The 22,230-nt window shown below is 62.5% G+C and overlaps 1 protein-coding gene across 8 annotated transcripts in view; it reads right to left on the bottom strand.

The window, feature by feature from the left end:
- The window catches only part of DPP9 (dipeptidyl peptidase 9), a 41,011-nt gene that overhangs the window by 18,245 nt on the left and 536 nt on the right, over nt 1-22,230 (bottom strand). For 4 of the 8 annotated variants that reach the window (XR_006298214.1, XM_043586239.1, XM_043586241.1 and 1 more), the window contains exons 2-10: nt 21,349-21,402; nt 14,979-15,232; nt 9,864-9,976; nt 8,610-8,783; nt 8,359-8,527; nt 7,521-7,634; nt 4,139-4,267; nt 2,996-3,057; nt 1,502-1,602 (exon numbers count right to left, since the gene is read on the bottom strand). Coding sequence is in view for 7 of the 8 variants with exons in the window: in XM_043586239.1 (XP_043442174.1) it covers nt 1,502-1,602; nt 2,996-3,057; nt 4,139-4,267; nt 7,521-7,634; nt 8,359-8,527; nt 8,610-8,783; nt 9,864-9,976; nt 14,979-15,232; nt 21,349-21,402 (1,170 nt within the window). In the remaining variant the exon portion in view is untranslated. Of the gene's footprint in view, nt 1-1,501; nt 1,603-2,995; nt 3,058-4,138; nt 4,268-7,520; nt 7,635-8,358; nt 8,528-8,609; nt 8,784-9,863; nt 9,977-14,978; nt 15,233-17,415; nt 17,607-19,085; nt 19,177-21,348; nt 21,403-21,524; nt 21,657-22,230 lie in introns of those variants that run through there. The other 4 variants (XM_043586243.1, XM_043586246.1, XM_043586245.1 and 1 more) reach the window with 4 other exon arrangements.

Genomic DNA, 22,230 nt, shown 5'->3' on the forward strand with positions numbered 1-22,230 from the left:
GCGGGGGGGGGGGGGCGCGACAGAACTCTAACGCAACCATTCTGGAGACATCGCGTGTCATTAGGACTCAGAGCAGCGTTTCGAAGATGTCTGCAATTTCTGCCAAATCCTCAGCCCACGTTCACTATCCTTTATTTCCTGTTTTGCTCTGAATGGACATTGTACTTTTGTGTGTGTGTGTGTGTGTTAATAAATTGTTCATCCTGTCAAACAACCTGAGTGCTTAAGGACTTGGGATAGAGGCAGGCAAACGTCAACTTAAAAAAGACAAAATCCCATTGGAGGTGGGGACACCTGGCTGGCTCAGTCGGTGGAGGGGTCGTGAATTCGAGCCCCGCGTTGGTGTAGGTATCACTTAAAAATCACGTTTGGGAGCTACTCTATCATTATGTTCTGTCCTCAAAACAACTGTTTTGAAATAAAACTTCTCAAAACTGGGGGGGGAAAGTTCTCTGTACCTTTTTTTTTAAACGTTGATTTATTTTTGAGAGAGACAGAGCACAAGTCGGGGAGGGGCAGAGAGAGGAGACACAGAATCCGAAGCAGGCTCCAGGTTCTGTGCTGTGGCACAGAGCGCGACACAGGGCTTGAACCCACAAGCCGCGAGATCATGACCTGAGCCGAAGTCGGGTGCTCAACGGACTAAGCCACCTAGGCGCCTTATGTTTTTGGTTTTTTTATTTTTATTTATATTTAAAAAAACTTTTTTAATGTTTATTTTTAACAGAGAGAGAGAGAGAGAGAGAGAGAGAGAGAGACAGACAAGCAGGGGAGGAGGAGCAGAGACAGGGAGACACAGAATCCCAAGCAGGCTCCAGGCTCCGAGCTGTCAGCACAGAGCCCGACGCGGGGCTTGAACCCATGAACTGTGAGATCATGACCTGAGCCGAAGTCAGATGCTTAACCTCCTGAGCCATCCAGGTGCCCCTCCACCTTCCCCGACTGTAAACGGACAATGTGTTTTAAACGGAGATGCCGGTACCGTAAGTAGAGAAGCTGAATCTCAACACGGAGCGAGAACGACTAAAACCAAAGAGCGATGCCACAGGGACAGGAGATTCCAGCCAGAGCCTGCCGCCCGCCAAAGGCCCGGCCCCTGGGTCCAGGCTGCCTCTGTGATACAGGGGCCAGCAAGTAAATATTCCAGCCTCGTGCGCCACACGGTTCCTTTTAAAAGCAGCCCGTCAACCCCGCCAACGTGGCGCGAAAGCAGCTACGGACGATCTGTACACCAGCAAGTGTGGCCCCGTGACCATAAAACTTTATTCCTGGACGCTGAAATGTGGATTTCATGTCATTTTCGTGTGTGATGAGGTATTCTTCTTTGGATTTTCTGACTTCTAACTGTTTAGAAAGCATGAAGGCCGCTCTTGGCTCGCGGGCCATACGGAAACTGACATCGGGCTGCCTGGCCTGCGCGCGGTGGCCCGGGGCCTGGCTCCAGAGACTTGCCCTTGATGTGGCCGCAGGGTCACGAGGTGAGTGACAAGGCAACACTCACTATTTGCCGTCCCGGGTCCACCCGGCCCTGGCGATGTACTCCACCCTGGGGAAGAGCGTGCTGAAGGGTTGTGCCAGCTCCTTCTCTTGGCTCGCCACGATCTAAAGGGAGAGCAGACTCAGGTCACACTTGGGCCCGACCACATGTTGCCTGGGAGGAGATGGCCGCTGCTGGGGGGGGGGGGATACTGTGTCCCCCAAATCCCTATCTTGGGGTCCTGACTCCCGGTGCCTCAGAAAGGGCCTTATTCGAAGCAGGGCGGCTACAGTGTCATTAGTTAAGGTGGTGCTGGAATAGGGTAGCCCCCTTTCGTAAGGGGGATGTGAGGACTCAGCTGCCAGGCAGAGGACACCTTGTGACAAAAGGCAGGACAAGGCGAGGAGCGGGGCCGGGAACAGACCCCCTCACGGCCGCAGAAGGAGCCGGACTGCCCACACCTTGCTATCAGACGTTTAGGCTCCAGAGCCAGGAGGCAACATGCTTCTGTGGTCTGAGCCCCCGGCATGTGGGGCTCTGTCAGGACGGCCTGTTGGCTGGAAAGCGAGGGCTCTGGCCTGGGCTGTCACCACAGAGCCAGGCAGCCTTGGGCGACACAGCGTCCAGCTGCCGCGGCTTCCCAGAGGCTAACGGGGCCGGCGCTCGGCGGTTCCGGAGGATGAACCGAGAACCACGCTGCTGGCAGGGGCTCAGTGAAGCCACCTAACGTCAGGTCTGTGTAAGATCTGCCAGAACGTTCTGGTACGGAGTGTAGAAAGGAGGTTTTGGTCAGGGTCTGATCATTCCGAAACCAAAACCTAACCCCCGATCGTGAAAATAAGCACATTTTACCTTCCGCCTTTTGGGAAACCTCACACAAAAAGTCATCCCGGCACAAACGTCCCAGAGCTTCCTCAGCCTGTCTGAGTGCTCTGACCTCTGACCTGGGGGGAGGGGTGGTTTCCATCTGACCTGGCATCCCCTCGGCCCTTCTCGGTTATAGCCTCTCCTGCCCTCCCGGCCGCGGGGTCCTGAGCAAGTGCTCCCGGGGTGATAAGGACACTTGTTGTCAATACTGACCCGGGGTGACAGAGAGAAGCGTCTGGAGCACTGACCATCCCGGCGAAGTTATAGGTGAGGACCTGCCCAAATGCCAGGGACGGGGAGTGGCCGGGGCGGAGCTCTAGTCCCCTGGACGACTACCCAACGGAGCTTTCTGCTCTGGAGACTGTTCTGGAAGCTCTTGTGGGACCTTCTGCTCAAGGACCGCTCCTCAGCATCGCCTCCTCACACCCCAGGACCACCCAGAGGCAGATGAGGCCGGGCCACCACTCATTTTCGAGACCGAGGCAGGGTGACGGGGCGCTACGGAGGCAGTGCCTTTTCGGGTTCACGTGCCCCTGGAAAGGGGGCAAGCGGCCTGCTGATGTCGCCCAACTGTCCCCCCATCTCCACCACCTACCCCGGCCCCACCCCTCCTCACCCAGCCCCCACCCCGGGCACCCTGGCCACGCTCACCTTGCCCTGACTATCGGTCTGAAACTCGGCCAGCTTCAGGGCGATCTTGGGATTCTTGCTGCCTGCAGAAACGAAAGGGAGGTGAGTCCGGCAGGTGTCGCCCGTGAGGGCTGAGAGCAGGTGTCTGGGGTGGAGGTTGTGGGGTGATACCCTAGGAAGGTGACAAAGCCAGTGTGGGAGGGAGGGGCAGGAAGGGACCAGGTATCCAAAGGTCTTTCCGTGGGCACGTCAACGCTCTGGTCCGGGCACAAAGTCCCTCGGGCAGGCCTTTCTGACTCTGGCCCTGGACCTTGTTCCGTGACAACCGTCTTTACCATTTAAGAACGCAGGCCAGACCCCGTGCTGGGTGGGAAGGCGGGTCGTGGGGGGACAAAACGTAAAGAACATGCCTCCCTGCCTTTGGAGAGCCTGAGAGTTGGTCGCAAAGACAGGACACGTCCACAATAAGACCGTCAACGATGCGGACAGGTGACACGTGTCCCCCGTGCCTCAGCTGGGCCCCGAGCTGTCGGGAGGCACGTGGCTTACTGGCTGGGATGGCCAAATGGCACTCGCCACAGACAGGTGCGGGTCAGGCTCCAGCCCCACCTACAATCAGTCCCCACCGTGGCCTGCACGGTGCTCGCCCCGGGACGGGCAGCCCCTCTGAGCCTCAGCTTCCCACCCGTGCAGCGGGGCAGGAGGAGGGCCGACCCTTCCCACTTGCACCAGGGATTGGAAGTATCCCTGGAAGGCCCTGTCAGGTGGAGCACATAGTAGGCGCTGCCCACATGCTTCCCAGGGGACCCAAAACGGGCCGAACCCGGCCTGCAACGTATTTTCAGTTAGCTCGCCAAGCATTTTTAAATAATTCGAGGAGCATTTAAGAGGCAGGCCGTTTCTTGGAGCCATCTGGATTTCTGGCCTCCTCGAGAAACAGGGCAAACTCGAGCCTGCATTCTCACGAGGTGCCAAGTATCTGACGTGCCCTTGGATGGGGCCGCACCCCCAGGCCCCCCCTCTCGCACCGTCTCCCCGGGCCCCGAGGTCACCGATAGTGGCACCGGCCCCGCTGCCGTTGTCGAGCCCGGCCTGCCTCTCTGGGTCCTGGTTGGTGCACGCCTGCCCTGCTGGGCAGCCCGGGCCACTCCCCAGTGCCCTCACCTGTCCTGGGGTATCGGTAGGAGTCCGTCTTCCTTTCTTCTAGTGCGGGAGAGGGCACATGAATAATTTCCACCTCAGACTCGTCAACTTCCTCATACAGGATCCGCAGCGTCTTACAGCCTTCCGGACCTGGAAGGGGCAGGGGGAGCTGCTGGGGGTGCCACACGTGCCTGCTGTCACCCCACCTTCTGCCGCACATAAAGGGGACCCCCAGCTCTACCACGGCAGGGCCCGGATAAGAGCCTGAGCCCCCGGGCTAGAAGCCTGGCCCCGCTGTTTACTGTAACCGTTACATCTCACGCCAGGGCCTCAGTGTTCTCACCTGCGCGATGGGAAGAACCGAGCCGTTCCTAGCACGAAATGGCATGAGAGGTGGCCCTATGTGGTATTACGGGGCTGAACTGAAATCCCGTGTTGGGAGCCCCCAGCACCTCAAAATGGGGCTGTTATTTGGGGACAGGGTGTTAGATGATGAGTTTGAGAGGAGATCGTCAGAGTGGCCCGATCCAATCTGATTGGTGTCCTCATAACAAGACATGAGGGCACAGACACGCAGAGGGACGACCACGTGAGGACACGGGGAGAAGACGGCCGTCCGCACACCGAGGAGAGCGGCCCCAGGAGGAGGCAGCCCCGGGGACGCCTGATGGCCGACCTCCCACCTCCAGGACCAGGACGGTAAATGCTTATTGTTGAGCCGCCGTGTCTGGGGGGCTTCCTTCTGGCAGCCCCAGCGGAGTAACACGCGGGGCTCAGCTCAAGAAGGCTCGGGATAAGAATCGTGACAAGTGCGTGCATCCCCGAGCAGTGGCCGCTTGGAAAGGAACGCGACACGGGCAGTGCTGACCTCACGGGGAGGGAGCCCACGGCTGTTGCTTCCTCCTGAGGCTGCCGAAAAGGGTCCCCATCTGCAGCGTCCTATAGCCCCACCGGAGACTCGCCCCAGATGGAGCAGGGGTGCCTCCAAAACAGCGGCCCAGCCCCACCCGGTCTGCAGGGGGGGGGAGGGGGCACAGGAGGGGTGAGCCGCTGGCCTGAGGCCATGCGGTGTGGGACTGGCCGCACCGCAGCCCGAACCCCTGCCTCAGACTTCTGCGTCCACCTGCCCCGCACGAAGGACTCCTGGGCCCCAGACCCTGACAGCCAGGAAGAATACTCTCGGGTTGCCATGGCCGAAGAAAAGCCCCATCCCTTCGTGCGAGACAGCACAGGAGGTGACCCCGGATGTGGGGTCTGGGAGGGGGCTACCCCAGATGGCTGACGGCCGTGGCGTCGGCGGGGGGGGGGGCGTGGGGATTCTGAGCCGGTACCAGCACGCCAGAGAAAGGACCTCTGAGATCATCTAGACCAGCGGACCCCAACCAAGGGCCGTTCTGTGTGCCCAGGGGTCGGTCACCTGAGCTGGTCAGAGCCCGAGGAACACCTCAAGTAGAGGTCAGGGATGCTGTTCAACACCTCATAGTGCTCAGGATGGCCCCCAGCACAGAGGATGAGCCAGCCCCGAAGTCCAGAGTGCCAAGGGGGAGAGATCCAGTTCATGGCCAAGGACCCCATCTTACCGACCAGGACGCCTCAGGCCTGCAGACAGCCACAGGCTGAAAGAGCTGACCCCGGACCCTAGCTCCAGAGGCACGGGCCCCGGGGCTACACGCCGCACGGCAGCGCGCCGAGGAGCCCGGCCCAGGTGGAAGGAGAGGTCACGGCACTGTCCTCTGTAACCTGCGACCCGGCCTGAGTCTCGGGCAGCAGCAGGCGGCCTCAGGTGCCCCTCTGATGGGGCGACCCCTCCTGTTCCTGGGAGCCGACTTAAACACATCGTGCCGGCTTCTTTGCATCACAGGATTTAGTGTCTTGCTTCCGTTGATGGCAGGACCATAAGGTCTTCTTTCAAGTTAATTTAAGGACAAGGTGAGTTGAACTAGAGCGAACAGGAGACGGGGCTCTGACGGCAGACGGCCGGAGCCCGGGGCCGGGACGTGAGCACCGCTGAAGCTCACAGGGGTACGGAGGCCACGGAGAAATCAATTAGCAGCACAAGAGGGTCTGATGCTACCGGCACGTTCCAGAAACAAGTCCCCCACCCAGAGAAGGTGGATCTTGCTTGACCGAACACTGGAGGGGACAACATAGCCCCGCACTACGGGGACGAAGACACAGAGATACAAAAGGACCCACTGATCTGGCTTCTTCCATAAAGAGAAAATCCATCAAGATCGAAGCCGTGTGTAGCCTCCGCTCAGCTCTCTTATAGCTGGAATTTTCTCTGTGGCAGGATTCAGGATCCTCGGGCCTGCTGACATTTGGGGCTGGATCACTCCTTGTGGGAGAGAGCCATCCTGGCCACCGTAGGGCGCAGAGCAGCACCCGTGGCTCCTGCCTGCTTGGTACCAGTAGCCACCCAGTCGTGACAACCACAGATGTCCCCAGATGTCACCTGGGGTCTCCTGGGAGCAGAATCGTCCCTGGCTAAGAACCACTGAGAAACTCCCAGAAGATCAGAAGATGTATATAAAAACGTTCAGGGGCGCCTGGGTGGCTCAGTCGGTTAAGCGTCCGACTTCGGCTCAGGTCACGATCTCACGGTTGGTGGGTTCGAGCCCCGTGTCAGGCTCTGTGCTGACAGCTCAGAACCTGGAGTCTGCTTCAGAGTCTGTGTCTCCCTGTGTCTCTGCCCCTTCCCTGCTTGCTCTCTGTCTCTATCTCAAAAATAGTAAACATTAAAAAAATTTTTTTAAAAATGTTTGCCATAGCACCGTTTATAACAAAAGGCGAGACCCAAACCAAACACCGGAAACAGCCGAAGTGTCGGTAGGTGTGGAACCAGTTAAACACGCCGTGGCCCATCGTCACCCCAGGGACAGTCAGTCATCAGAGTCCTCTGTATCCTGACTGCAACGGACAGAAAGTTCGTACCCCCAAATTCAAATGTCAAATCCTACCCGAAGGCGCTGGTGGGGGGAGGTGGGGCCTCCGGGAGGGGGATTAAGTCAGGAGGGCGGGAGCCCCGGGAATGAGACGAGCGTGTCCTCACGACAGAGGCCCAGCGAGCGCCCTGCCCTTCTGCCCTGTGAGCACGCGGGGAGAGGACAGTGGTCGTGAGCCAGGAGGCAGGTTCTCAACAGACGCCGTATCCGCTGGCGCCCCGGCCTTGGACGGCTCGCCTCCAGAACCCGGAGGAAAAGATGTCTGTTGTTCCCCAGCCCCCCGGGCCTGCGGGGTCCTGTCAGAGCGGCCTGAACGGCTTGGGACACGACTACCGACACAAAAGGCTCTGCGGTTTGTTTTAAGCGAAAAGAGCCGGGAGCAGAAAAGCAGGCAGACCGTGGCTCCGCTACCAGAAGGAACGCGCGGGAAGCGCTTTGGCAAACGCGAGGGCGCCTACCCTCCCCGGAGGCGGCAGGGCACCACCAGTAGCCGGTGAAGCGGTCGAATTCTTCCTGGATGACGAAGGTGGCCACGCCCGCAGACCTGGGGTCATCGAGGACACTGGGTGAGCCTGGACAGGGAGAGAGCCGCATGCGGTGAGGAACGCAGTGCACAGCCGGCCTCCGCCCCCAAGCACCGCGCACATTCGAGGCTGAAACATCCTACGGCTGAGGGCGTCCGGAGCGCTGAGGGGTTGACCCGCAGCCCTGGCCCCTGCCCGCTCAATGCCAGGAGCGTCCTTAACCAGCCACCACAGCTAACGGTGTTTCCGGACGCGGCCAGCGTCCGTGCCGCCTGGGCTAAGCTTCAGGTTTAGGGAGAGAGCGCTGGGGCTGCGGGCAGGAAGGGCCGTGTGACCGGAGCCCCTGACTGGTGCAGAGCTCCACACAACATGCAGGAGAAGGAGGTCACTTCTGGGGAGCAGGGGGGTGAGGGAGAACTCAGGGAGCACGTGAGACCCGAGCCCGACCCGGAGGAGACGGACGGGAACGGGGGGGGGGGGCGGTTCACGTGAGCGGAGGCAGAACAAGCACCTGGTGGGGGGAGAGGCCACCCCGGCCGACTCACACAGAGAAAACTATGGGCCAGGCAGCTGGACTCCCCGTGAGGCCGGGGCAGAGCCACGCAGGACACACAGGCGGGGGAAGCGGGACAGCGGGGTCCGAGAAGGCGCCCGGTGGTCGGGGTAACGGGAGTGGGAACGGGGGCCTTTCTGGGGGCTGCGCTGGGGGCCAGAGCGGCCGTCCACACGAGCACCCACCCGGGACAGGAGCCGGCCCCCTGCGTGGCCTCACCTCTATGGCAGAAGGTCAGCCGCCGCTCCTCGCCTGTCTCAATGTTGGCCACCCACAGGTCATTGTTGTTGATGAAGGAGAAGAAGGCGGGGTCGGCAGGGCAGATCTTGGGGTCCATGCGGGGCCCGGTGCACTGGGTCTTGATTTCCAGGGGCTTCATGGGGGACACCTGGGGACACAGAGGTCTGGCTCAGGGGGACGGGAGGTTGCCCGGCCACCCGCCCTGCCCCCAGCCAGTGACCAGGGCTCACCATGAACCCGTTCTTGCCCCCGTCCCGACAGTGGAAGAGGCTGTTGCTGGCCTGGAAGAGGAAGAGGCCGCTCTCGCTGTGGAAGTCGTAGGAGGTGATGCCAAAGACCCCCAGGCGCTTCCGTTCCCGAAGGAGCTCTTCCTCCCGAGAGTAGACTCCGTGGTGGGGAGTGGCCTGGGGACACACACAGATGGGCCCGCGTCAGCAGCCAGGAGCCCGGCACCCGGGCACTCCTGGGAGGGCTCGGCGCACCTGCCGTGGCTCCACACCAGAGAGAACTTTCTGCTGAGCAGAGCTGTCCAGCGGAGCTCCCCAACCAGGGGGCCAGAGCGGCCCGAGCCCGGGGGGCCGTGAGGTGCCCAGGCGGGCTCGGCAACAGGGCTGGTTGACAGGCTCCGGGCTCACCCGAGGCTTCCTCCCCTCTGGGCCCGTCTCTGGGCTCGCCTGGGCCCACATCTGCCCAGAGATCCTCTCTGAGGCAGACGGGGCTCTCCCCTAGCCGCCGGCACGGGCGGCTACCCAAGGTACTCTCCCCTGCTCCCCAACGCCAATGCCGCAGACGCCCTCCCTCCTGCCCTGAGCACCATCCCATCCAACCAGAGCTTTGGGTGAACCCTCCCTCCACCACACACTTCTGCTTTCTGCACGGGGGGAGCGGGGCAAATTCAGGACCACCCGGCCACCCAAACACCCAACCCGGAGGGGTCTGGGCGCGCGGCTGCCCCGAGGAGAACTCTGAACGCGACGAGGCAACGTTCCCGGCAAGAAACGTGTTTTTGAAAAGCAGAACCCGGAGTGCAACGACCGCCCCCCCCCCCCGCCCCCCGCCCACCCCGCCTGGTGGGCCTGGGGCGGAAGTGAGGGCGGTCACACGGGTGTGGAGAAGTGCACGATGTGCCTCCACCCACCACCTCCTGCTGCCACGACCACAAAGAAATCAACATAAACCACGGCAAAAGGCACCCCCGTCCCTCGCCGGCCCTCTTCTCCCTAGGTGAGCCGACTTTGGATGAGGTTAAGTACCAGCCAAGCCTCCCCTGCAGGAACCAGGTTGGTTCCAAGTCTTTGTGAGGCGTGGAAAAGACACTTCTGGTAAGAGCGCTCATCAGAGCCCGCGCTGGGGCTGGAGCACGGCGGGAAGGGGGGGCCTGCACCTGTCTCCCTCGCCCTGGGCGGGGGTGGGGCGGGTGGAGGGGGGCCCAGGGCAGCGCCGGCCGGAGCCCCGCAGCACGGAGCCCCGCAGCACGGGCTCACCTGGAAGTGATCCAGCATCTGCTTCCAGGACAGGAGCAACAGAGCCTCCTTCCGGACCTTCCTGGGGATCTCTGAGTAGAGGAGGGAGTTCTCGCGGCTGCCATAAGGCATCCCTTGGGGGGGAGAAGAGAGAAAAACCAGAATGGGTGACCTTGCCCAGGGCGAGGAGAGGGCCTGGGGCAAGGACTGGCCTCAGGGGTGACGCTGGCTCCCCGCGGCTGGCTCCTCTCCAACCTCTCCCTCCCCCCGCCTCCCCCTGCGCAGCCCTCCCCACAGATGCTCCGGCCCCGGGTTCAAGCCCATTAGCAACAGTAATGGGATCTTCCACACCTGAGAGATTTGGACAGACGCCTTGTGCTAAGTTACCGAAGGACTAACACGCAAGAGAACAAAAGGGGTCGGGGAAACCCAGCTCTCAACAGGTGAGGCTCAGGGCTCGGGTGTCTGTTCCCGTCAAAGTCGTCTGCGGAGGCCAAGGATCAATCCAGGGTCAGAGAAAGAGCAAACGTAGGAAGGGAGCCAGGAAACGTGCACCCCACCGGCACCCCTCCCCTCGGCTCCGCTGGGCCCCGCCGGCCCCCACCCGCTCGACACCAGGAGCGCCTGGGTGGTGACAGCCACAGACGCCCCCAGATGCCCCCACTGATCTAATCTGAGCCTGTCTGCAAGAGGACAGTAGCCGCCTGGTGAGGACTCCGGGTGGACGAAACGAGCCGGACGCAGGAGGCGCGTCGCGCGGTGTCCCCAGTGGGTCGCTCGGAGGGACGTGGGCTACTTCCCCAGTGAAGTCGCTGTTTCTCGTGTTCTTGCCTCTCGGCTGTGTCTTACTGTCAAAGGGGCGGTCGTGTTCTTAGTGGCAAATGAAGCAACAGCCTCTCTTCCAACCCGCAGCGTCTTCAAGTCAACGCATGACGGCGGGGCTGTTGTTAACGGGCTAACAATGCCAGGCCCCTCTCGGTCCCGTGCTCTCCAGGGGGAAGACTCCACGTGGCGGTGGCAGCCTCTTCGGGGACCTCCTCGTACGCGCTCTCGCCTCTACGAGCGGGGACAGGGAGGCCCCGCGCTCGGCGCCTCTGGGGCCAGAGCCTGACATATAATGTCTGTTCTCGTCACGACTCTCTTTACGGACAGCTGGTTCATGTGGCAATCCACGAGGGCTTTCCACTTCCGATCAACGTGGCACGGGAAGTTCAGTTAGCAACAGAAGAACGTATCTCAAGAGGAAAGGTTTCAAGGGCAACCTTGGGAAGCTCACGCTGAGAAAAACGCAAAGGTGATGTAGACGTGCGCGTGGGCCACACCCACGGTTTCACGGCCAGGGCCCCTGGACACTGTGCCGTCTGCCTCTCATCCCCAGCTCGAGGCACAGGCGTGACGCCGCCCCCCCCCCCCCCCGGGGCATCCTTCCTTCTCAAGTTCATGTGACAGGTGGGGACAGACAGGTGGGGACAAGAATCTCATGGTGCATGACCCCATTTCTGTGCAACGTCCAGGACAGGCAACCCCAGAGGGACAGGAAGCGGACTCATGGTGGCCAGGAGCCGGGGGCGGGAGGGGAGCGAGAGCTAATGGCTCCAGAGTTCCTTTCTGGGGTGACGGAAACGTTCTGGAATTAGACGGTGGGGTTGCACAACGCTGTGAGTGCACTAAGAGCCAGAGGCGCCCACCTTTAGAAGGGCGAGTTTTAGGCTCTGTGGATTACACCCCGTTAAGAGCCGTGCGGGAGCCGCGTGGAGGGCTGGGAGGAAGCAGCCGGCAGCCCGAGCTCCGGACCCCCTGTCCTCGGGGCTCAGCGGGAGAGCCACAGGCCTCCCAACAGGAAGTCAACAGAACGGCCTTGCCAAGGACATCGGAGCCACCTCCTCCGCACAGCGCGTTAATAAGTGACGGCACCAAATGGCACAGAGCAGCACATTCCCTACGGCGCCCTGGCACCTGTGCTGGTGATGTCACACGCTGGGCGTGTAAGCCCGGGGTCTGATTTCTGCTGCCCCTGCCCCTCCCCTGCCTCCCCCCTTGCCAGCTCCACCCCACCTCTGGGGAAAGCACCCCAGCCCCCAAAATCCACCGGGGTGGCAGGTGGCCCAGATGTGCACAAGCACCATCTTCGGGCACTGTGGCCTCAGGAGCCAGAGTGATGGGCATGTGACCCGCACTGGGCCCGGGCTCTCCTCTAGGTCACGAGGACACAAGAGGCCCCCTCCCCCTGCTGAGGGACTCCCAGAGTGGTCACGGGCCCTGCGTCGTCCTCTGTCCTACAGGAGACGCCCACCTGCGGGGGACAAGCCGACCAACCCACGCGGAGCCGGAGAAGCTGCAGTCCGAGCCCTGGAACCTGACCGCCACCATCGTCGGCCACGGAAGCCGGCACATTCCCTCCTCTGCTGATTTCCTTCGCGCTGGACCTCATCCGTCGTGTGCATCCGACAGAGCCCTCCCTGAGGCCCCGGTGACGGTGAGGCCGGCGCGCACTTGGGGGGGAGGGGCTCCCAGGGGAAGCACGCCGGCATGGCCCTCGGAGGCCCCTTCTGTTCCATCCGCAAACACGGCCGGCTGCAGCGTTCTTGGGGCCAGACCAGCACAATGACCTATCATGAAAGTACTCGGGGGCCCCAGGGGGGCGTGCCCCAAGAACCTGGACACGAAGTGAGCTTCGGGGCACCCCGAGGGTACTGAGTGATGCAGACGGATGACCTCAAAGGTGAGCTACGTCACCCTAAAAGAGCAGGATGGCTCGGAGATGTCCGGGGAAGGTTCTGGGGTCTCCGCCAAGTCCGCAGTCCTTGTCTAGGGCCGTCTGTCCCCTACCCGCCGTGGTGGCAGGCGTCCTACGGACTGCAGGGACCCACTCACCCCAGCCCCAGACACATGCACGGGCCGCAGACAAGACACCTGACCTACGTCGAACCGACCCAGTTCCCGCTCCCAGAAATTCCGAGAGCTCGTCCATTTGTGCGGGTGGCTGGAACCTGAGATGGGTCAGCCTGGGCGCGTGGCGGTGGAAGGCAGGTGTCCGGTGGGGGCAGATGTGTGGAGTAGAGCGTGTGCGGGGCAGACGCCTGGGCCCCTCGCAGCTCCTGGTCCCCAGGGCCACGGCCTGAGGCCCGGGGTGCGGGCTCCCCGGCACACCCGAGTCCTTCCTGTGAGGTGCCCTTGGTGGTTCAAACCAGCTCAGGGGGTTTCCATCCCTTTCGGCAGCTCTGCGGTTGGCTGAACAGTGGCCCCCAAATGCTCAGGTCCTGATCCCCAGACCCTGTGAGTTCGTCACCTTCTGCGGCAAGAGGGAGCCTGCAGAGGGGATTCGGTTAAGGGTCTGGAGTTGGGGAGAAGCCTGGATTACCCGGGTGGGCCCCGAATGGAATCACGTGCCCTCATAAGGGAGACCGAGGCAGACTTCAGACACAAGGCAGAGGAGGAGGCCCCGTGCCCCGGTGGCCACACCTGAACTCGGAAGAGGCAAGGAACGGGTCCTCCCCCACAGCCTCTGCAGGAAGCGTAGTGAGGCCTGCAGACACCTTGACTCTGGCCCGGAGAAACGGATTTCGGACTTCTGGTCTCCAGAACCGCGACAGAATACGTTTCTGTTTGTTTTAAGCCACCGAGTCAGCGGTGATTTGCGACAGCGGGAGCCCCACGAAACTCATTACACGTATCCGGCCCAGGACGGCAGCCTGACCTTGAGTCGGCGAGGAAAACCGCGCTGGGGGCCGCGGCACCACGGGGAAGAGAGAAGCAGCGGCCGCCACAGTCCACGTGTCCCGGCCACCTCTGACCCCGAGAGCCAGGCCCCCTGAATGACCGTCGCCCGAAGCACGCCCAATCCTCGTCTCTCCCAAGCCCGAGCTGGCATCCCTTCTCTGTAAAGGGCCACGCGGTGCAGATCTTCAGCGGCCGCAGGGGGCACACGGCTTCTGCTGCAACTACGCTCGGGAGCGGCCGCGGAGGGGACAGAGACGAACGGGGGCGGCTGAGGCCCAGCAGAACCAGATCTCCAAAACAGACGGCGGTCGCTTGCTGAGCTCCGTTCCCGATCCCTCCTCTTCCAACCCCGCGCTCACCAAACCAGCAACGTGCTTTCCACACACGTCTGTCTCTACGAAGGGGTGCTGCACCGAGTCTGCGGAGGGCAGAGCCACCCGGCGTCCAGTTGCTGCCGTGGCCCTCGGCGGGGGTCAGCCGCAGGCAGAGGACGCCCCTCGCTGACAGGTGCGTGCCACCCCTCACGCCAACGCTGACCGAGGGCCCGGCCGGGGCCAGCATCATCCCGGAGGGGCCGTGGGTCCTTAGAGGACGGTCGGGCCCTGAATGTCGAGTCGAAGGCCGAGGCTGAACACCTGCCCCGGGTCACCAATCGTGGGCCGTTGCTGCTTCCACAGGGACACGCCCGGCCCTCTTGCCGCAGGGGCCCCGCGAGACCTTCGGGCAAAGCAAGGCAACGTCCGCTTGCTCAGTAGAAACTCGCTGCCCACCTGCCAGGAGCCAGGCCTGCGTGAGGCCCCACCAGTTCCCCCACAGGCCCTCCCGGGGCCGGCAGGGAACACAAACCCACGAACGGCAGCCGGGGATGCAGACAGCGCTGCCCCCAAGGCACGTGGCGCAGAAGGAAGCGACGAGCAGGTAACGTGCTCATCCAGGCGTCTGGGGCGAGGACCGCGATCGTGTGACAAGCCGCTTGTGTCGTTTATCCCCGGGCGCACTCAAAGAGCCTTCCCACGCGTGGGCCCACGGCGCGCACCCACGTGAGTTACTTGTGACTCCGACGGCCAGGAGCCGCTCACTGGCCCGGCCCGGCCCGGGGGGCTGGGAAACGACTCAGGGGCAGGCCCAGCCGCCCTGGTTCTGGAGACGATCGCGGCGGCTCAGAGCCACATCCAAGGCCCAGCCACGGCACGGCTGCAACCCAACGGGGCAGGGCCGCCCTCTGCTCCACTCACCTGCACACCTGCCGCCCCCCCACCTCCCCCTGCAGCACCCTCTTGCGCCAGACCGCTGCTGCAAACGGAAGTCACCGTGGGTGGCACGGCCTCATGGGACATCTGCCCAGGGCCAGGCCCTTGTGTTTGGACCTCCTGACCGATAGGACCGGCTGGGCCTCAGGGCGCCTGGAGGGCTCACCCAGGTAGTAGAGGCGGTGGGAGTGGGGGCCCGACTCGTCTGTCTTCTGCACGAACTGGAAGTCGTGTGGAGCCTTGTTGACGATGAGGCCCGAGTTCTTGCGGCTGCCGTGGATGATGTTCCGGAGCCCGTCCCACGAGTGTTTCTGCACCTGGAAGCGGGAGGCCGGGTCCTCCGTCCCGACCGCGTCACCCCGCTCAGACGCTGGCGCCCCAGTGGCCATCCTCTCTGTCCCCTCAGAATTCAGCGACAAGCTGTAAGGGGGAGGGGACAGCGGGGAGACGATGAGAAGGGAGGATGACGCCCATGTGTCACTGACAAAGCTGCCCCCTCGTCAGACGCTCCTGAACCCCTCCCGACGAGCCCCCCTGCAACTGTCCCAGCCCCCCTAAACATGTCCCAAATGCATCGTTCTATTTCTTTCGAGCACCACAAATGCTTCCGAGATCCAAGCCGCTGCCACCCGTGTGCCGAATGACCCCAACATCTCGCTAACGGACCCAACACATCCACCGCAGATCTGACCCCATCGCTTAAACGTCTTCCTTGCTTTTCCACAGTCCTGGGGGTAAAAACCAGTCCTTGTCACGGCCTTCAAGGCTCTCTGTCCTCTGACCCCCGCCAGCCCCTCGAACCTCATCCCCTTTTATCAGTTGCCCAGCCAAACTGGCCTTCCGTTGGCTCTTCAAACAGGCCAGACGCCTTCCCACCTTTGCACGTGCTTCCTTCTGCCTGAAACACTCTTCCCCTCTCTCCGCTTGACTAACGTCCAATCAGATCTCAGTGTACGTATCTGTCGGGTCCTCAGAAACCTTGCGTGACCATCTGTACCGAAGCTGGTCTCTCCATTAGGCGCGTCAGCGACTAATGTCCCCTGCCCTCAGAGCACTGGCACAAGGGTTGTCTGTTGATCACCTGTCCCGTTCATGGCAGTGGCCCCAGAACCTCAGGAGGCCCCTGGCTCCCAGGACGCGTTCCACAGAGGGCCGTGTGGAATGATTATCTTGCATTAAGCCCTCGGGGAGACACGCTCGCTCACACGCAAAGAACTGAGCGTAAAGAATTAATCGGCACAGCTCGTCCCCCATGCCATCCAGCCTGGGGTCCAGCAGGGGAAACTCATGCCTCACGGGACAGGCTCAGAGAGACAAGCAGCTGTGCACAGACGGTGTGAGAACCCCAGCAGAGAGAACGGACGCCCCTCGGGACAGCCTGCCCCACCCCTCCCCCGCTCCCTGAGCAGCTGTGGCCGAGGCCCCGTCCCTCCCTTCTCTCCCCCTGGCTGTTGGGCACATTTCTTGAGCGGACTGGACTAGCTAGGCAAATATTTGCTTTAGGGAAATCTAAACATAGCCACAGTGACCCGGTTCCGGAAGAGCCGGGCTCTCTAGTGAGGCCGCCAAGGTGCGCGGGGCGGCCTCCCTCTCCTCCGTGGGCATCGGACGGCCTAAGGTCTCGCTGAATGCTGGGCCTCCTTGTGCTCTGGGATTAGCGGCTTTGCTCCGGGATTAGTGGCTTTGCTTTACAGGCGGAGCCCGGGCTTCACTGGTCAAAAGTGGGAGTTGTTACTGCTACACAGGGACAGGGATAGGGCCAGCCCGGGCCGAGGGCTTCAGAGAAGCACCAGGCAGAGCTGTGCCCACCTTCACACGGTGCCCTCCAATTCCCAGAAGGGCCTGCCCCTTCACAGCAAGACACGCCCCCCGAGTCCCCATACGGGAGAAAGGACCCGTCTCCTGCTTCGAGGGGCAAGAGGAGACGCTTCTGAGCATGGCCTCCGTGGGCCGATTTTCAGAGTTCCCTTTCCACCCTGACCCTGTATCAGACGAGGGACAGAAAAGCCTCCCTGACTCCCGTCCTACTGGACCCAGCCAGGGCTCGGGGGGCTCGGGGGGCACGGCAAGCAGGCGGTTCTTGCTCCCCAGCCACAAAGAGTGCCCTCAGTTCACAACTTCCTACGATGGCTTTGAAGACACGGATCACAGGCCATCAGGGCTTTTGGGACCCTCGGGGCAAATGAACCCAAGCCAGAAAAGACGGGAGACCCAGTGAGGGTCACGTGCAGCATGTCCTGGCCCGCCCCCCCCCCCCCCCCGCCCCCAGAGCTGTGGTTTACCTCCACGGGCGGCGCTGGGCACGGGCAGTGTCGGGCAGGGGCTGGGGCCAGGACGGGCCGAGCGCTCCGGAACCCACATGGCCCCGAGCGCTGCTGACAACCAGCCCAGAAAACCAGGCCAGGGGACTCCTCCGACCGGCCCAGCCCCCACCCCCACCCCCCCGAAACTGCGGCCACCGTTCAGGCCTTGCTCACGGCAGCAAAACCGATCACAACCTCCAGGGTTCCCAAAGGGGACCCCATAAGCTGAGAGCCAGGCAGAAACGCTCACAGAATCATGTGGCTTATTTCCATAGCAAGGAACAATAAAAATGATCTTGCCTCCGATCACTGCAGAGAGCCCAAGGAGCAAAAATGTGATCCAGGAGATGAGAAATGAAATGAAACATCGGGAGAAACTTCTAGGAATCTTCTAGATGTGGCCAGGCGGTCTGAGCTCCCAGACAGGCCAAGGCTTGGTGCTATGACTTGGTCCTCCACTCACCTCTCTCTTCCCCAGAAGTGCAGAGAGACTGCAGAGGAGGCGGGGGAAGGGGAGGAACAGGTGAACCAAGTGCCCCGCTTCCCACCCTAGGCCAGCCTGAGCTCCTCCAGTCAAGGGTTTACACAGCTGGGGAAACGGAAGCGGATTCCAAGCCACTTGGGCCGGGTCCACCTACGCTTTCCTTCTGCCAGTCAGCAGGACGCCTCGCGGACCACGAGGCCACCGGCAGGCGGCTCGGGCCCTCCGGTGCCATCACCGTCAAGGCCCCACGGGAGGTCTGCGGCCTGTGAACTGGTGCTCCGAGAGCCAGGGCCGCCGCCCCGCGGGGCATCCGCCAGAGACCCAAGCGGGCCCGTGACGAGGGCGGCGGGCAGAAGGAAGAAGGAACCGCGGGTTCTCGGTGCCGGCCGCAGGTCTGGGAGCATTCGGCCAACCGCAGAGAGACAAGGCGGGCAGGGAGGCAGGCGCCGGGGAGGTGAGGGGCGGGGGCCCGCCGTGCTCCGGGGAGGAAATGCCTGAGCGGCCCTCAGGACACTCGCCGTGGCCCCGTGGGGCGGGGGCTCCCGGGAAACAGCGGGCCGTGCCCTGCCCTCCAAGGCCTGCCTCCGGCACCGTGCGGGCCTCCCACTGTCGCGACCGGCCGGCGCAGACTCAGTTTGCAGCCCACGCCGTGGCCGCCGGGGACCTAACGCACGTGAGAAGGGCCACTCGGGTCTCTGTCACCAGCCGACCTGCTGATGCATTTCCCCACCGGACACCGGAGCCCGCGTCCGGGGAGCGAAGCAGACTGCTCAACGTCACCCCTGTCTTCCAGGAGCTCTTTAGTGCCCTTCCTGCCGGTCGCTCCCACCGGCTAAAAGCAAACGAAGCCACGGGGGCTAGAAGCCCACTCGCCGGAGGGCTTCCTGTGGCCTCCGCCTCGCGCACGGCCCCAGACGTGAGACTCACCAAGTGCCCCGGGGCCTCACGTGGACAATTATGATTACTCCTCACCGTGACCCTGACAGGTGAGTTCTGGGGCCAGCCCCATCGGGGAGGTTGCAAAGCAGGCTCAGAGGGATCAAATGACCCGCCCGATATCAGATATCACCCGAGTCTGACGGACCCCGAACCCACATTCTAACCTCCGGACCAACGGTTCTCAGCCGGGCCAGATCCTGCCCCAGGGGACACCGGGTGATGTCTGGGTACATCTGTGGTTGTCACGGAGGGGTGCTCCTAGCATCGAGGGGCTGGGGGCCAGGGGTCTGCTCCACCCCCCACGGCGCCCAGGACGCCCCCACAGAGAATAGCTTGGCCCCACGTGAGCAGTCCCAAGGCTGAGAAACCCTGCTCTCGCCTACATTGCCACCTCACGCGGAACAGCCAGAACAGTCCTGGGGCATCGCAGAAAGGTAGGGGGTGGCAGGGAGAGGCAGGGGTCTTCCCAGACCTAGGACATCATCGGAAATTTGGGAACCTCAATGACACCCCCACGGGTCAGGGCTCCCGCGGCCACACCCCTTACCTTCTCCAACCTTCTGTGTGGTCGTGATCCAGGCGGAGCTTCTTAACCTTCCGCATTAACCACTCGGCTGACCTCAGGAGGGTGGGGGAGCCTGCGGGCAGAGAGACCCCCGGGCTGCAACCCCCAGCGGTCTGGGCGTGCCCGCTCTCGGCCCTGCTCGCCTGCCCACCGCTCTAGGCAGCCCTCTGTTACTCTGGGGACACCCAATGCCAAGGGCGTTCTGAAGAGGCTCTGCCTGGAAATTCGAGAGGGTGCCCGGCATTTGCCAGAAACCAGCATCCTTTTTGTCGTGCGGTCCTCCCAAGGCGAGAAGTCCCCGAGAAGACGGCAGTCTTAAATGACGCCAAGGACGCCAACCCCGGTGCTCACCAGAAACCCAACAGTCCCAGGGTCCCCATTGTGGCCGCACTCTGATGGCCTTCCTGACCTCCCCTTCTCGCCCCTGACCATGATCTCCAACCACGCTGGCCTTACTCTCCCCTACACACACCGACTCCTTCCCACCCCAGGGCCTTTGCGCTTGCCGGTCCCACGGCCCAGGGGCCCTTCCCTGCCTTCTGTGGGACTCGCCCCTCTTCTCCTTCACGCCCCGGTCTCACCTCTGCAGAGGTCTTTCCGGACCCCCAATCCAAAGTCACCGCTCTGTCACCCCCACACAGCATCCTGTCCTTCCATACAGAGCTAAGTCTGGGGTAGTGGCTCTCAAAGGGGAGGACTCTGCCCCTCCTCCCCAGAGAATGACCGGGGACAGCCGTGGTTGTCACAACTGGGGGTGCTCTTGGCACTGAGTGTGCCGAGGCAGAGAAACTCTGCATTCTTAATTTGGGGGGGGCAGTGGAGTAAGATCCTCAGGCCCACACGAGACACTCGAATAAATCCCTGATGGGTCAGACTGTACAAACCACGGTGACCCCAGCATCTGTGAGTGACCTCCCCTCTCCCTCAGTTCACAAATGGAAATGGTGCAACGTCCCAGGACCTCAGGAGCCCAAATGATTATGGAATACAGAGTCTCTTCGGGGCCAACTGCATCCCGTCACCCAGCGGGTCTCAACCAGGGTCAATTGTGCCCCCACGAGCCATTTTTGGTCATCACGGCTGGGAGACGGGCCCCCGGCACGCAGACCGGAGGCTGCTAATCAAACCACAAAGCACAGGACGCTCGCCTCCACCCCCACTGCGAAGAGTGACGTGGCCCCAAACATCCCCAGTGCTGAGGCTGAGAACCCCTGCTCTGGGTGAGGGGACACCCTTCCCCGGGATGTCACTCCAGGAGGGCAGGCTTACACCGTCCTGTTCCATGCCTGGCACACACAGGGTTTTCGGTAGAGTTAATGAGTCCCAGTCCTCCCTTGAACGCTGTCTGAAGTCAAAGGGAGCCCTGCTTTGGTCAGCACCCAAACACCCCTGTGATGAGCCAGGCCCCAGGTGGCTGGGCGGGTGCCGAGAGGCTTCAAGAAAAGGGAAGCAGGGGCCCCTGGGTGGCTCAGTCAGTTGAGCGTCCCACTTCGGCTCAGGTCACCATCTGGCAGCTCAAGAGTTGGAGCCCTGCGTCGGGCTCGCTGCTGTCCAGCCTGTCAGCGCAGAGACACCCCCCCACCCCCCTGCCCTTCCCTCCCCCGCTTGCATTCTCCCAGAAATAAATAAATATTTGAGAAAAAGAAAGCAGCGCCTGGTCACAGCGCCGACACCGTGGGCGAGCCCTGGCCTCACTCTTAGTCCTGTGGTGAAAAGAGGGGTCGCTGTGGTCAGAGAGAGGGGTTCAAATCCTGACTCTACAACGTTTGGTCTCTGTGACCTTGAGAAACCGCTCGACCTCTCGGCTAAGTCAAATTAGGTTGAGTGTAACCTCTCGGTTACATTGTGCTTCAGTTTCCGCCGCTGTGAGATGAGGCCACGGTGCCTGGGTGGAGGGCTGCTGTGACAATTAAGTGCTCAAATAAAACACCAGATGCGACGGAACCTACGTCCCCGCCAATGCTGTCACCTAGACAAGTTACTGACCATCCGGCAGCGGGCGGGATTGGACCGACGCCCCCCTAAGAGCCAGGATCCCCACCAAAGGCTGACTGAGGGCCAGGCGCTGGGCTCCCCGTGGGGAGGATGCAGCCACGCCCCCCCCCCCCCCCAGCGGCCCGAGGGCAGTGACCCCGGAGTTGCAGAAAATCACTTCCTGCAGATGTCTATATCCTGGAGCACGCAAATGAATCCCGCCAGCCCACACGCCAGCCGCCACCGTCACCCCACGGCCGGCACCACTGACCTTCTAAAGGGTCCAGAAAGCCTCCATTCCAGCCGCAGGCGTGGGATACAGACCCTGATGGAACAAGCATGCCGTTAGTGCAGCAGGTCAGCGGAGATCCTGGCCAAAACAGCCCGCTCTCCTTCCCCTGGAGAGTCCTGACCCCGCCCCCCCCCCCCCAGCCCCATTCTCTCTACCTGGACAGGTCCTAGAGCCACCTCACCGCCCTGCAATGCCGCCTGCGTGCCCTGAACTGCACCGGGGAGGAAAGACCTCCCCCATCTGGCCCAGTCCTCCCGGGAACCAGCCAGGGACTCGACCACAGTGCACACCTCCAGGGCTTTAGTCCAAGCTCCTGGAAAGCACGCTGGTTCTTGCCACTGAGGCAAGTGACTTCCTCCCGGTGGGGGGGAGGGGGGAGGGGAGAACGACGGCGGCGGGGGAAAACGGAACGAGCGGGGCCCTTCTGACGGCTCGGCGGCAGCGTGGATGGGGAAGTGTCAAGACTGGTCTAGAGCCCGGTGGGAAGCAGGTGGGCGGCTGGACAGGGCCGGAAGGGAGGCTGAGAAGGGGCTGGAACCTGTGGGGGTGTGGATTAGGGGAAGCCAAGCGCCCGGGGAGGGGTGAGTGGGTGGGGGCAGGAAGCAGGTCCGGGAGGCGGCCTCTGCTCTCGGACGGGGAGCATGTGTTCGCACGGGGAGGGGAGCTCCAGGGCCGGCAGGGAAGGAGCGCCGTCGTGGGTGCGGCCGCTCCCGGAAGGGACCGGAGCCAGGTGGCTTGGGCAGCGACGGGACGAGAGGGGAGGCTGGGCCGAGCGAGGCCGAGAGGTGGCCCGGCCACCGGAGGCGGCAGAAGGGGAAGAAGGGCCGAGGAGGGCCCGGGGCGGAAGGGAAACCGAGGCGG

This window comes from Prionailurus bengalensis, chromosome A2 (assembly GCF_016509475.1).
Source record: "Prionailurus bengalensis isolate Pbe53 chromosome A2, Fcat_Pben_1.1_paternal_pri, whole genome shotgun sequence".
Classification (NCBI taxonomy): domain Eukaryota; kingdom Metazoa; phylum Chordata; class Mammalia; order Carnivora; family Felidae; genus Prionailurus; species Prionailurus bengalensis.